This window comes from Pezoporus wallicus, unplaced genomic scaffold, assembly GCF_028554395.1.
Source record: "Pezoporus wallicus isolate ANWC-B61680 ecotype Strahan unplaced genomic scaffold, APGP_CSIRO_Pwel_v1 contig_6787, whole genome shotgun sequence".
NCBI classification, from domain to species: domain Eukaryota; kingdom Metazoa; phylum Chordata; class Aves; order Psittaciformes; family Psittacidae; genus Pezoporus; species Pezoporus wallicus.
In genome coordinates, this window is record NW_026636951.1 from 2,507,235 (window position 1) to 2,519,360 (window position 12,126).

The 12,126-nt window shown below is 42.2% G+C and overlaps 1 protein-coding gene across 1 annotated transcript in view; it reads right to left on the minus strand.

Annotated features, from left to right (window-relative positions):
- HECTD2 (HECT domain E3 ubiquitin protein ligase 2) overlaps nt 1–8,931 on the minus strand; it is a 40,521-nt gene extending 31,590 nt beyond the window's left edge. The window contains exons 1-3 of the mRNA XM_057402370.1: nt 8,786–8,931; nt 8,607–8,707; nt 3,298–3,427 (exon numbers count right to left, since the gene is read on the minus strand). Of these exons, the coding sequence (XP_057258353.1) occupies nt 3,298–3,427; nt 8,607–8,707; nt 8,786–8,900 (346 nt within the window). The 5' untranslated portion in view covers nt 8,901–8,931. The remainder of the gene's footprint in view (nt 1–3,297; nt 3,428–8,606; nt 8,708–8,785) is intronic.
- Between the last annotated feature and the right edge of the window lie 3,195 nt (nt 8,932–12,126).

The following is a 12,126-nucleotide window of genomic DNA, read 5'->3' on the forward strand; positions in this document are numbered from 1 at the left end:
CTGAAGCACTGTCTCCCTGCAGCCCATGGAGGACCACAGTGGAGCACACAACCACCTGCAGCCCATGGAGAGCCCATGCCTGCACAGGCTGCTGGCAGGAACTGTGGCACTGAAGGAGTGTACCCTGTGGAAAGGGCCCACATTGGAGCAGCTAGTTCTTGAAGAAGTGCAGCTCATGAGAAGGACCTGTGTTAGAAAAGTCTGGTAAAAGACTGTATCCCATGGGAGAAACCCCATGCTGGATAAGGGTAACTGTGTGAGAAGTGAGTCACAGAGATGAAATTTTATGAGCTGACTGCAACACCCATTCCTCACCTCCTTGTGCTTTTCCCTTGGCAGAAAGGAAGTAAAAGAATAGGAAACAAAGGGCTAAAGCCTGGGAAGAAGGAATTTTCAGTTTTGTTTAACTGGCAATAAATTCATATCCTCAAGTCAACTCTGTTTTGCCTGTGACAGTAATTAGAAAGTGGACTCCCTGTATTGATCTCAACTCATGAGCTTTTTCATCTTATTTTCTCCACACATCCTGATTAGGAGGGGAAGTGATAGAGCAGCTTGGTGGGTGTCTAGCAGCCAGCCAAGGTAAACCCACCAAAACCATGAAAAAATATTCCAATACAGTATACACAAACATCCATTTTTTACTGACAGTGTCTTCCCAAATATCCTTAAAATGCTTTTTTAGTCTGATTTATGCTGCATGTTTTAAAAGTATTTATATGAATTATGACATATGTTTGGGATAAAAGGTACTATATAAAATAAAGATGTCTTCAGAAGTCAAACATACTAAACTAAAATCCTGTATGAATTTCTAAGAACCCTCTAAGCCTTTTTCAAGAGTTGTTTTTTAAAATTAACATCAAAGTAGTATTACTACTCTCCTGCCTCCTCCTTTTATCACAGTGGGGAAATAAATGCTAACAAAATCCCCAAACCCAAAGGCAGATTCTTTTCACTCATGCTAATGACAGGGATACTGCCATTGTGACTTAACACAGACACCATTCATCAGATGATAATAGATCAGAGCTGCCCTCAATCCCCTGAGTATGGCATCAATTATAGATATGGAACCTTGCCCACTCTCACAGCAGGAATTTAAAGCTATTTAAAGAGAAGAGCAGCAATTTAAAAAACAAAGTGGACATATAGGTACTAGATTAATTCAAAGTGTCAAACAATCCTGCCATGCAAGTGCTGGCTATTGCACAACATTATCTGAAAGCAGGATGGGCTGACTTAAAAGAAATGAATACTACATTCTATTTTCATACTCCGAAAAACATAACTAATTTCCATTTAGCTCTCATTCTGTCTTCTCAATTTTAAATTGATTAAACATTGAATTATAACCAGCTGAATACACTGAAATGAGGAAAATATTCTCTCCACATCTGTAGAAGAGAGAGCTGCTGACAGAAGCTGTTTCTCATTTCAGTAAATTGAGGCTGCAGGTGCTAAGCTGGCAACATGCACCCTGCCAGTGATGCAATTTTCTTAGAAATATATTCATCTTAAATTAGATAGACTAAAATGGAATTTTAATAGTATGTTAAATAAATACTGACAACTTCAGTATGTTTTGCCATTATTCAGGTTTATTTGTAAATAGATTTATTTGTTCATCTGACATTCAAAAATGTTAATTAAGATCTGTCACTTGAGTTCCATTGAGGAGAAACTTGAAACTTCGTGTATTAAGCTAATAAGAGCAGTAACACAACATTACAAGACAAGAAAAAGCAATCACTGCTGGCTGTTTGCCTGGTTATATCAACTAAAAAGATTCAGCAATGAATGACTTCTTAGGGAACAATCAAAAACGTTGAGGAAGAAAATCTCATTGATACAAAGCAGAATTGACTGATACAAAGAAATTTAGGGTGAATGAATTTATAACAGCAGTTATTTTCAGTGACCAACACAGCTGCTGAGAGATGAAAATTTTCAAAGTAAAGCAAACAAATCTTACAAATAAATTTGTAACATTATAAAAGAACTAGATCAATCTAGTTTATATACAAATTTCATACCAGATCACTGTTGCATTAAATTGCTATAACAAGTTTTCTAATCTCTGTGGAAGATGCATAGCAAACAAACATCACCCTAGCCTTCATGCTGTATTTACCAGTACTACTTTTTCTACATTTGTGTTTTTCAATGAAATTAACATTCTTTGAACTCAAGCCTAAAGTATTACCAGTACGTGTTCATATATATACACACATATTGAGAGAGATAGCATGTGTATAAACCCCACCAACCACGCATCATTCCTCAATTTCAGAATAGCAGAAGCAGCATTTTTAGCCAAGAAGTCTGTTTCAGTAATTATTTTCTCCATAGAATACACATATCTCCTCAATAAATTTGAGTGCACCTCGGGCTGTTAGTAAAATAATTTATTTCTATATAGGCAGGTTACCTGGCCTTAGTCTTGTTTCAAACTCACAACAGTCTCTTAATTAATGCCATCTCTTTCTAGCCTCAAATTCATTGAGTGCTATAGAGACTTAGAGAACCAGAGAATAATGAGGCTGAGAGGGATATGCTCAAAGATAAGATCAATACAAAACTGACAAATGCTTGTGCAGTCTTTTATCAACAGTCCCAAGTTACTGAAATTCTGTATCTTAGCCCAAAAATCTAATGAAAAATTCAGGTCTAACCACAACATCATCTAATCAGGCTTCATGACTCTAGCCTTTCCTAATGATTACACAGCTCCACTTTCTATCTCTTCATCAATTACTGTTACTTCATCATACCACAACCACCTTCTTTCTTGCTTTTAAAGCTCTTCAGAAATTAACAATCTTTGCCTGTGAATTTTATTTTGTGTCATCACTGGCCTTCATTTTCAGTGAAGAACAGCAATTCTCAGCAACTGTCTCGCTTAAAAGCCCTAGATCCCTCATCCCTGCCATCCTTCAGAATGTGATGGAAAGATTTTCTTCACTTAACTTCTGACACAATTTTTAGGGAAATTGTCATCTGCCTGCAGTTAGACAAACTGCAGATGCACTCCTGAATCTGTAACTTTCTTTAAACTTCAGATGATTATTTCATCCTGCAGGTCTATTTCTTTTTCTTATCCAAATTGTCTCTATGACATAAACTTTACAGAGGATGAACTATCACATTTATCACTTCCTGTACACCATACAGCACACGTACATTAATAAAATCTATATTTATAGATTTTTCTGGCACTACAATACAAATATTGGCAGAACACAGAGCACCTTCTTAAATTGGTAACTAAGTAACACAGGGCTTTTATTCTCTTACCATTTTTGATGTTGGGTATAACAAGTTGCGTAGGAGAATTTCTGTTTCCGATGCCTTCTTTCTTTTGGTTGATAGTTGTGATGAAATTGCTGAAAGTCGAAAACTGATTTTTGGCTCCTCTCTCCAACCCCTGTAATTAAGATGACAGCATGCTATAAAAGGCTAATACATGACTACAAGGGTAATCTTACTCATGAGGTATTACACAGAATATTTAAATACTTTTTATCTCGCAGTCGGTGTGGTAATACTTAAATAAGACATAAATAAGGATTCTGCAAGTTTGTTTCAAATTGAATCAGGAGAAATACCATAAAATTCCCTTTTACTACATTCAAAAACTTAAATATTAGTTTGCAGGATACGAAGATATCCTTGGATTACTGTGAGGAAAACACAATACAATTAAAATGCTTTCAACAGCATCCTAACTTTCTGTATCCTAATTTCTAACTACTTTTATATTCCTCACTACATCCAGCTCAGTTTATACTGATGAAAGCGTTACATACTCCTTTTCCCAAATAACCCTAATATACTGAAGTAGTTAAGACAAATTTCCCAAGACTTGAAATGTGGGGCCACAAATTCTCTGTGAGCTAACTTGATAATAAAATTTAAATACTAGCTATGTGTGTAAACACCCCTAATTGTTCAAAATTAGCAGCACCAGCTGCCACTGAAAAAAGGCCAGTCAACAAACATTCACGAACACTGCTAAAAACACCTGCTTGAGTATCTCTGTGCGCTGCCACCAAGGAGTCTCTGCACAAGCCTTTGCTAAGAAGTGTTGAGCCCTAATATGTTTTAATATATAGAAGTGAAATCACACAACAGTCTTCCAGAGGATAATCAGTCTGTTTGATACTGACTGCTATTAGATACAGCTATTTACTCTGGAGAATTTGCTAAGCATTGGAGGGTTAAGTGACAGAAGTCACATGATGGAGATTTCAATTTCCGCCTCAGCTCCAAGTCATCAGGTTGATATCAGGCAAAGGCAGATCAACTCAAGAATATATACAGACTCTCCCCGCACATCATGATTTTCAGCCTTACAATAAGGTAAAGATTCATTTGCTTGATATCTACTATCTGTGCTCCCAGCTAGGGAAAAAAAAAAGTTTTCATGCAAATCAAAACTGTAATTCCCCAAATGAGAATAAAAAATCTAGAATAATTAACATAATATTCTATCATTTTTTTAAACCCATACATTTCCCTTTTCCCTTAAGTGTAGTAAATTTAGACTAAGACATGCCATCAGAGCTCTGAGAAAAGTACTTCACTTCCACCAGAACATCCTGAAATATGACCAGGAAGGTAATAACACAGCCCATAAACCTGCCACACCACAGTGTACGCAAGCTGGTACACTGCCAGGAATTTTAAATTACTGTGGCACAACCAACCATTTTTCCATGGCTTATAACTCTGCAAATTAGAAATTTGAGCAACCAGCAGGACTTCTGCCTTTAAAAATCCCAAGTTTCAATTTTTAGCTCCAAATTCCTTCTATGCAACAAACATTCAAAAATAAAATGTAATTACTGCTATAATTTTCACATTTTTTTAATTATTATTATTCTATAACCTTTGAAAATGTCATTAAGATGCTTCTGAGAAAAAAAAATCATGTGGCACATGACTGGAGAAAACCAGACCCTGAATAAACATGCCACGACATGACTGACTAAAAGAGGACTTTTAAATCCAGATCTGAGGTTAGTCTGCTGTGTCATAAAATGTATCCCCTAGGTAAAACCCCCCTGGAGCGCAGACTAGTCTAATTGTGATTAACAGGGAAGAGTTATCACAGATAATTGAGAAAAGGAGCTTTTATGTAACAGACTTACTGTAACAGCCCTTTTTGACTGACTCTAGAGGTTTTACTCCAGCCACCAAAATAGTATAGACCAGAAAGAACAAAAATTGCACATGCTATTTACCTCCACCATCCTGCTCCAAGTGCAGTTCCAACAATATTAAACAAACACATGGACAAAGGCTGTACTGGAAAGCCCTGGAGGAATACTGGGAAGCTACATGCTCATTAGTGAGGATCTCTGACATCTCTTGGGAGACTAATCTAGGACAGGTGTACAGCACAATGCCATACTTCAAAATTTTGTAGGAGGTCAGTGAGCCTCTAGAGTCCAAGACTCTACATACTTTCATCAGGAAACTGAGCCCCCGCATGAAGAATGAGTATGCTTAGGGGAGTAAGTGGATCAAAGTAATGTTAATGCTCTGTTAATAGCATATTAATAACTCGCAACTCTGATGGCTTTTTAGTGGAAGTTTCCCAAAACATTAAACCCTCCATAACACTGACAAGGGACTAGCATTATACTTCATAAACCTATGCTTTCTATTATTGAAGTTGAACTTGATAGTGAAAGTAAGTCACGCAGAAACTGTGCGCCAAAAGCACATACAGAGTGCTTTCTGGGAAAAGGCAAAAGACCACCTAGAAGAGTTTCTTGAAAATCCTACTCTTTAGCCCTAACGTAACTCCCTCAAGACCCATTTACAGGTAGCAAGCAAAGGCCAGTAAGTAGTAAAAGGCTTCCTGTGCAAGCAGACTTGGGGGCTACTCAAGATTACCTAAAGGCAGCTGCCAATGCAACAGCCTATGCAAGAAACAGGATTGTTCCCTTTCACTTTTATCTTGAAAGGTGTAACATAGGACCGGTTTTGCTTTACAGAAGCCTCTACTTATCCCTGCTTACTAGGGGGCAAGTTACTTAGCTTCCTACAAGTTTCTTTTCAGAATCTGAATACTGACCTCGCATCCATTACCCCTTAGAGTGCTGTCTCTAATCACCATCTGGCCCATAAGAAAAGCCTGAACTCCTTGCAGGAGCATCATGTTAATTTATTCATGGACTAATTGAATCTCCACAACTTTCCTTAGAAATAAAAGCCCACAACCCCACCCCCAATCCTCAATGGCCCTTGGCCCAAAAAAGCCACAGTATGAATGATAATATCAACAGTCACATAATCCCTTTATTCCAATTTGCAGCTAGATGAGACATCTTTCTTGCACATGAACTTCGAAGAAAAGGATTACCACTATTATCTACTGACTTACTAAAATTCTCATTTTTTCCATAGCTATTGTGGAAAAATGGAAACTGCTTAAAGGATGTGTCATACCTTCATGTTGCTTTTGAGGAAGCTCTAGCCATGCTGTGTCAGTGCACAAATCTATGGTCTTTAGTGCACTGTCAAATACACAAAGCCCAGGGAGATGTTCAAAGACCAGGATATCTGAGGCTCACTTCATACATAAACAGGGTATAGTATCTGTATCACCATAGTCATCATGTGTGGCTATACATTTAGAAATAATAGGCAGAGAGAATATGAAAATTAAGGTCACCTGGCATATCACTGTATTTGAACTAGGCATATACTTTTAAAGGAAAGGAAAGGGGGAGGGAAAAAAACATGGACAAGCAAAGATACTTTTTTAAAAAGGCAGGAATTTCCCTCTGTTGTCATCATATTACAAACTCTTCCCTAACTTAACAAGCAGGAAGCTGAGAACGTATTTCCCTCTTTAAAAGTGTTTGAGAGGACTAAGTAACACTCATTTTTTGATGTTCAATCAGAACTTCTAACACAAGAACTTGTGTTGAGATCATGCTATGTATGATGAATCACACAACATACTTCACAAAGCTCTGAAACTGTATGTGTAGGTTGGTCACAACTAGGGTTTAGCAGACCGATAGTCCAACACCTTCTTTGCAGCAACTCCTAAAGGTCTGGCAAAAGTATACCTACATTCCTTTTTTGGTATATTCGGATCAAAACCCTCATTTGCTACAAACACAGAAATCCAGGGCTATGGAGATGTCTATTACATCCGCCGACAAAACTCTCTCTCTCTGTAATATACTGTTAAAACCCATACAGAGCCCTTCACATATCAAAGATCCCACACGCATTAGACAAGCAATTGTGCCTAGCTAGACCTGTGCTCCTCTCCAAAAGGAGAATTTCAACAGCTTATGTCTGTGGACAGCAGCTCAGAGGTACATGAAGAATGGTCAGCTACAAACAAGGTTTCCCGATTCTTTAAGGCAGGGAATTTCACACAGCTGCCTTCTTGCACTCATTTTCATTAGCTGAGATAAGCCTAACACATTTTAGACCAGCACTTATATCTCAATTCTAAGGGACTGCCATTTGCCATTCAAAATCTGAACTGGAGATTTTCAAAGGTAAAAATAACTCCTGGGCACCTGTCCATTACCGACTTCTCCCACCGAATCTGTATGTGAATCACAAGAACAAACACATTCTTCCACATTCAGACAGATTTGCAAAGCTGAAAGTCTTTCAAAAAACTGGAAGGTTGTAGGCAAAACACAAAATTGGCAGAGCTGCTCAAAGGAGTTTGCAGTTTGCCTATGATTACTTCGTTTAACATTGCAATGATTCCATGACAGTCAAACATCAGGCGCTGAAGCTTTAAAATTCAAATTATGTAAAATGATAATTTCTAGGAAGTCAGACACTTATCAGAACTGCTGAATTAAAATCTCCTAACTACATTACTTACGACAGGATTGGTAAAATTTTTGTGTTGTTGAACTGAAGTAACTTGCAGGAAGCTTTAACACTGAGCTATGCAAGATATTCAACTCATGCCAGGAAAATTTTATGTTTCGTAATATTGTATGGTCAGCAGAAAGAAAAATCATAACCCCAGTAAAATTAAAAATCTCAGACGAGGTTTCCAAAATGAGATTACTCTGGAAAACATCCTTCTCAGAGTCTTTTACCCGTGTTAACTCATTCACCAGTTATCAGTGTTTTCTCATCTGTTTCAACACAAAGCAAAAACCAGAAAAAACCTCTAAAGAAAAAGTTAAAAATACACAAGTATTTTGCAGTTAGCTGTCTTGCCATTAAGTGTGCTAAGAGCTGAAGTCCTCCGCCACCGAGAACCCTTAACGAACACAGAGCTGCAAACCCTCAGTCATGACTAACCCAAAAGAGCAGACCGTTGTAAAATGTTAAAGAACTATAAGTAGATGGAGAATTTATAGCTTCATTATGTCACTAGTTACAGACGCACTTGTTATTTTTAAGAAACTTGAATGAGAGCCTCTCGACGGAAAAGAACATGAAAGAAAAGGAACACGATGATCTCCCACCACCGCGAATAAAGCGGCAAACACAGTAGATGTCACCGCGGACCGCAAAGCCGGTCCCGCTCCCCGGGGCCAGGCCCGGGGCCACCCCGGGGGGCCTGACGGGTCGCCCGGCCCCGCCGGCAGCCGCAGACCTACCCCAGCAGCCGCGCTGGACGCCGACGGGATGGGCAGCAGTTTCTCTCGCTCGTTCTCCCCTTCTCCCTCCTGCTCCTCCGCACACCCGCCGCCCTCCTCGGCTGACGGGGGCTCCGCGCTGCCATGGTTCAGCTCCCTGCCCGGCGGTAGCTCCGCACCGCTCTGGTTCAGCTCCGCGCCCGGCGGTAGCTCTGCGCCGCCCTGGTTCAGCTCCGCGCCCGGCGGTAGCTCCGCGCCCGGGTCGGGGGGTAGGTCGGCAGCCGCCGTGGCCGCCGAAGGGCTCTGCAGCGACATGGCCCTGCTGCCCTCTGCTCACGGCAGCCCCTCAACTCCCGCCGGACACCCGAGCCTTCTTCCTCTTCTTCTCCCTCCGGCCGCCGGCTCCTGGGAGCCCGCACGGGCACTCCCTGCACCTCCGCTCCGCTCGGCTCGACACGGGGCCGCCGCGGCAATGCAGCAGCCGCGCTGCTCCCGGGCGCTCAGACACCCCCGCGCGGCGGGGCGGAGCGCAGCCCTGCCGCCCCCGCCGCGGCCCGGCGAGGAGAGGGAGCGCGGGATGCACGGAACGGAGGCGGCCGGCGCCGCCGGACAGCGCTGCCCTAGCGCCCCCTCAGCCACCGCGCCACCTACAGACCGCGGGCGGAAAAGGGGCCGCCACCGCCATGTTGTTTATAGGCGGCTCATAGAAACGCGCTTGGCGACCTGAGGCGCCGCGCGGGGGCAGCGGAGGACACGGCTACGGAAACTCCGTAGCGCAGAGAGAGCCGAGGTGCCCGCCGGGCATACGGCGGCGGGAGCTGACTGCCGAGCTCTGCGCAGCCGCTGCAACCGCGGCGCCGCCGGGCTGGCCGGGGTTGGGGCACCACTAGGGGCGCCCTGCGGCACCTACCTTCCGCACCCCGGTAGCGGTGCTTCTGCAGGGCGGGAGCGGCAGCCTCCCACTGAAGTCGTTCGGGCGGCCTCCTGCGGGGCGAGGGCGGGGGGGCAGGCCGGTCAGGGCAACAAGTAAACACAAGAGTAGAATAGAACACTGCGGAGAAAGGACCTCGGTGTGGGGACCGGCGGGATACTCCCGCTCCTCCTTCACGTTGAGACAGGGTTGTGTGCTGCATCGCTGGCAGGGACTGCGCCATTAGTGACACCTCACACTGCCCCAACGCCTCGTGGTACTTTCATCACGGCTTCAAGTCATGCTCTGACAGGGAAAATACAGGCGTGAAGTGAAAAACCTTAGTCCTGCCTGTTCCACTGGCAAAGCCAGAGTGGTGCCAGGCCCTGTGCAATGGTGGCAGGTCCTGGCCCTTCATTTGGACAGGTCTTGGGAACCCACTGTCAAAGCCCAGGCTTGCTGGAGCTTTGCCGCAATGATATATATTTAAAAATCGTCTTCACGAGGTGTGATATATTGAACTGGTTGAATACAACATCCAGACTAGATGTAATGCAGCATTTGTCTGTGGGTACTGACCTACCACGTGGCTGTGTATGTACAGGTATGGAAGTCCTTCTGCGTGTCAGGGATGCAATGCTTGTGTATGCTAAGCTACAGAAGATTTAAACCCTTTAAACCATTCTCTGCCAGATGAAACAAGTTTCTCTAAAACCACTGTAATTTTGTGTCTGGAGAAGAATTCCCCTCCCAGCTTCAGGATCAAAGGAGTGTGAATAAAATTACAGACCACTTAAAACAAACCTCCAAAATTGTTTTTCAGATAGAGGTAAAGCCACATGATGGCTTTTCTCAGTATTGGCATTACACAAGTAAGCTCCTGCAGATTGGAGCTGTGGTAAAGATCTCTGTAAGCTGCATAAAAGCAAGGGCATAATAGGTACTGCAGAGTTAATCTAACACATAGAAAAATGCTTTCCTTTTTTGAGGGAACTGGCAGACCTGGAGTTTATTAGGTTTCATTAAGAAATCACTTTGTCTTCTTACCAAATTAAATACGAGAGCTGGTTTTCCAAGAAGTTCAGTCCTCACTGTGCGTACTTCTCGGTTGCTCTCAGTGGTTTGCATGAATAAGTGACCTGCTGTACTTAAACAAAGCCCTCCAAACACTCACTCATCTTTTTCCTCTCCATGCCAAGAAATAACATAATGATAGTAATTGCAACGACTTGAGTACAAGCAGCTATACATCCAGTGGCAGTCCCCAACTGGAAGTAATTGGCACAGCTGTTTGGTGGAGCTGTGCCAGTTTGAAACATGGAAGGATCTGCTCCCTTGAGCCTGCAGAGAGAGATGAAGCAAAGAGAGAGATGAAGCAAAGATGAAGCAAGTGTACAGATGCATTCATAATGCTTCTTTTTTTTTCTTTTTTAATTCCAATGAGCAATAAAGGCCTGATTTTTGATAGCATCAAAATGCTTTTCTACCAGGATTATTTCACAAAAAGCTAATGCCTCATCAAAGACATCAGTTTTTACTGTCCATAATGTCCTGTGCTATTTGAAGCAGAAGTACTATGTTGAATTAAACTAATTCAGGTATTTTGACCCATGGCAATTATGGAAATAAGCAAAAAAAGTGCTGTTAAATTTTTTTCTTCCTATTTTTATAAGGGAGCAAGAAGACCACATACTGAAAGAAGCAAATGCGTTTTCCTACTTCTAACAAAGGTAGCATGCCTCTGGTGGCTAGGGTTTGTAGCTAAAAATATTTCAATTTAATTTATAGCTCCACAAGGCAGTCGAAGATGTAACCACAGCTGGGAAAGGCATGTCTAAACTGGCTTTCAATCTGCTAGCGCAGCTGGATGCTAGCTGGGTGCAGCAGTGCTACATGTAATGAGGCAATGCACATAAACCCTGCAATCGATTTGTTGCCAAAGTGATAAACCAGGGTAGCGGGCAATGGAGAAGTCAGAAAAATAGGATAAAGATAGTCTGTCTTCTCACAGAAAAGGTTTGTGGGATATACAACATTTTGAAATACTAAACAGGTATGCAACTACCATTTTACAGGACTTCAGCAGTATTTTTGGCCAGATGGCCTGGGAGCTTTGACAAAGGGTCATGCACGCTCAGTGTCTTTTTGAAAGTGCAGGCTTTTTGTTTGCATCACCTTTCATAATACTTCCAGTTCTTTCTTTGAGGCTAATAATGCTTTTGCTTACCTCAGTGGTTGCTTTTCCATCTCCAACTGTTACTGTATTCCCTACTTTATCCTTCCAAGGGCTCTTTCCTTTATTTTTTGTTCTTAATCTCTTCTGAGCTGCTTAAAAATCTTAAATCACATGGTGCCAGCTACTTCACAGTATTTTTTGGTGAGTGGGGGAAAGGTGAAGTTCAACCCAAACCTGTTTCTCATGCTGCCTGGGCCTACACATCCACATGGGTTCCTGGATGAGTTTGCAGCCTGTGCTGGACCCCTCACTGTCATGCCATGCTACTGGCTCAGGTAAGCGTAAGTACACCCCTGAATGACTACAGAAGGGGTTGCAGGCAGTATGTGACCCTAAACATATTTTCTTGTACTTACGGGAGCACAGTTCTGCTTTAGCAGGGTGTTGATCCTTTC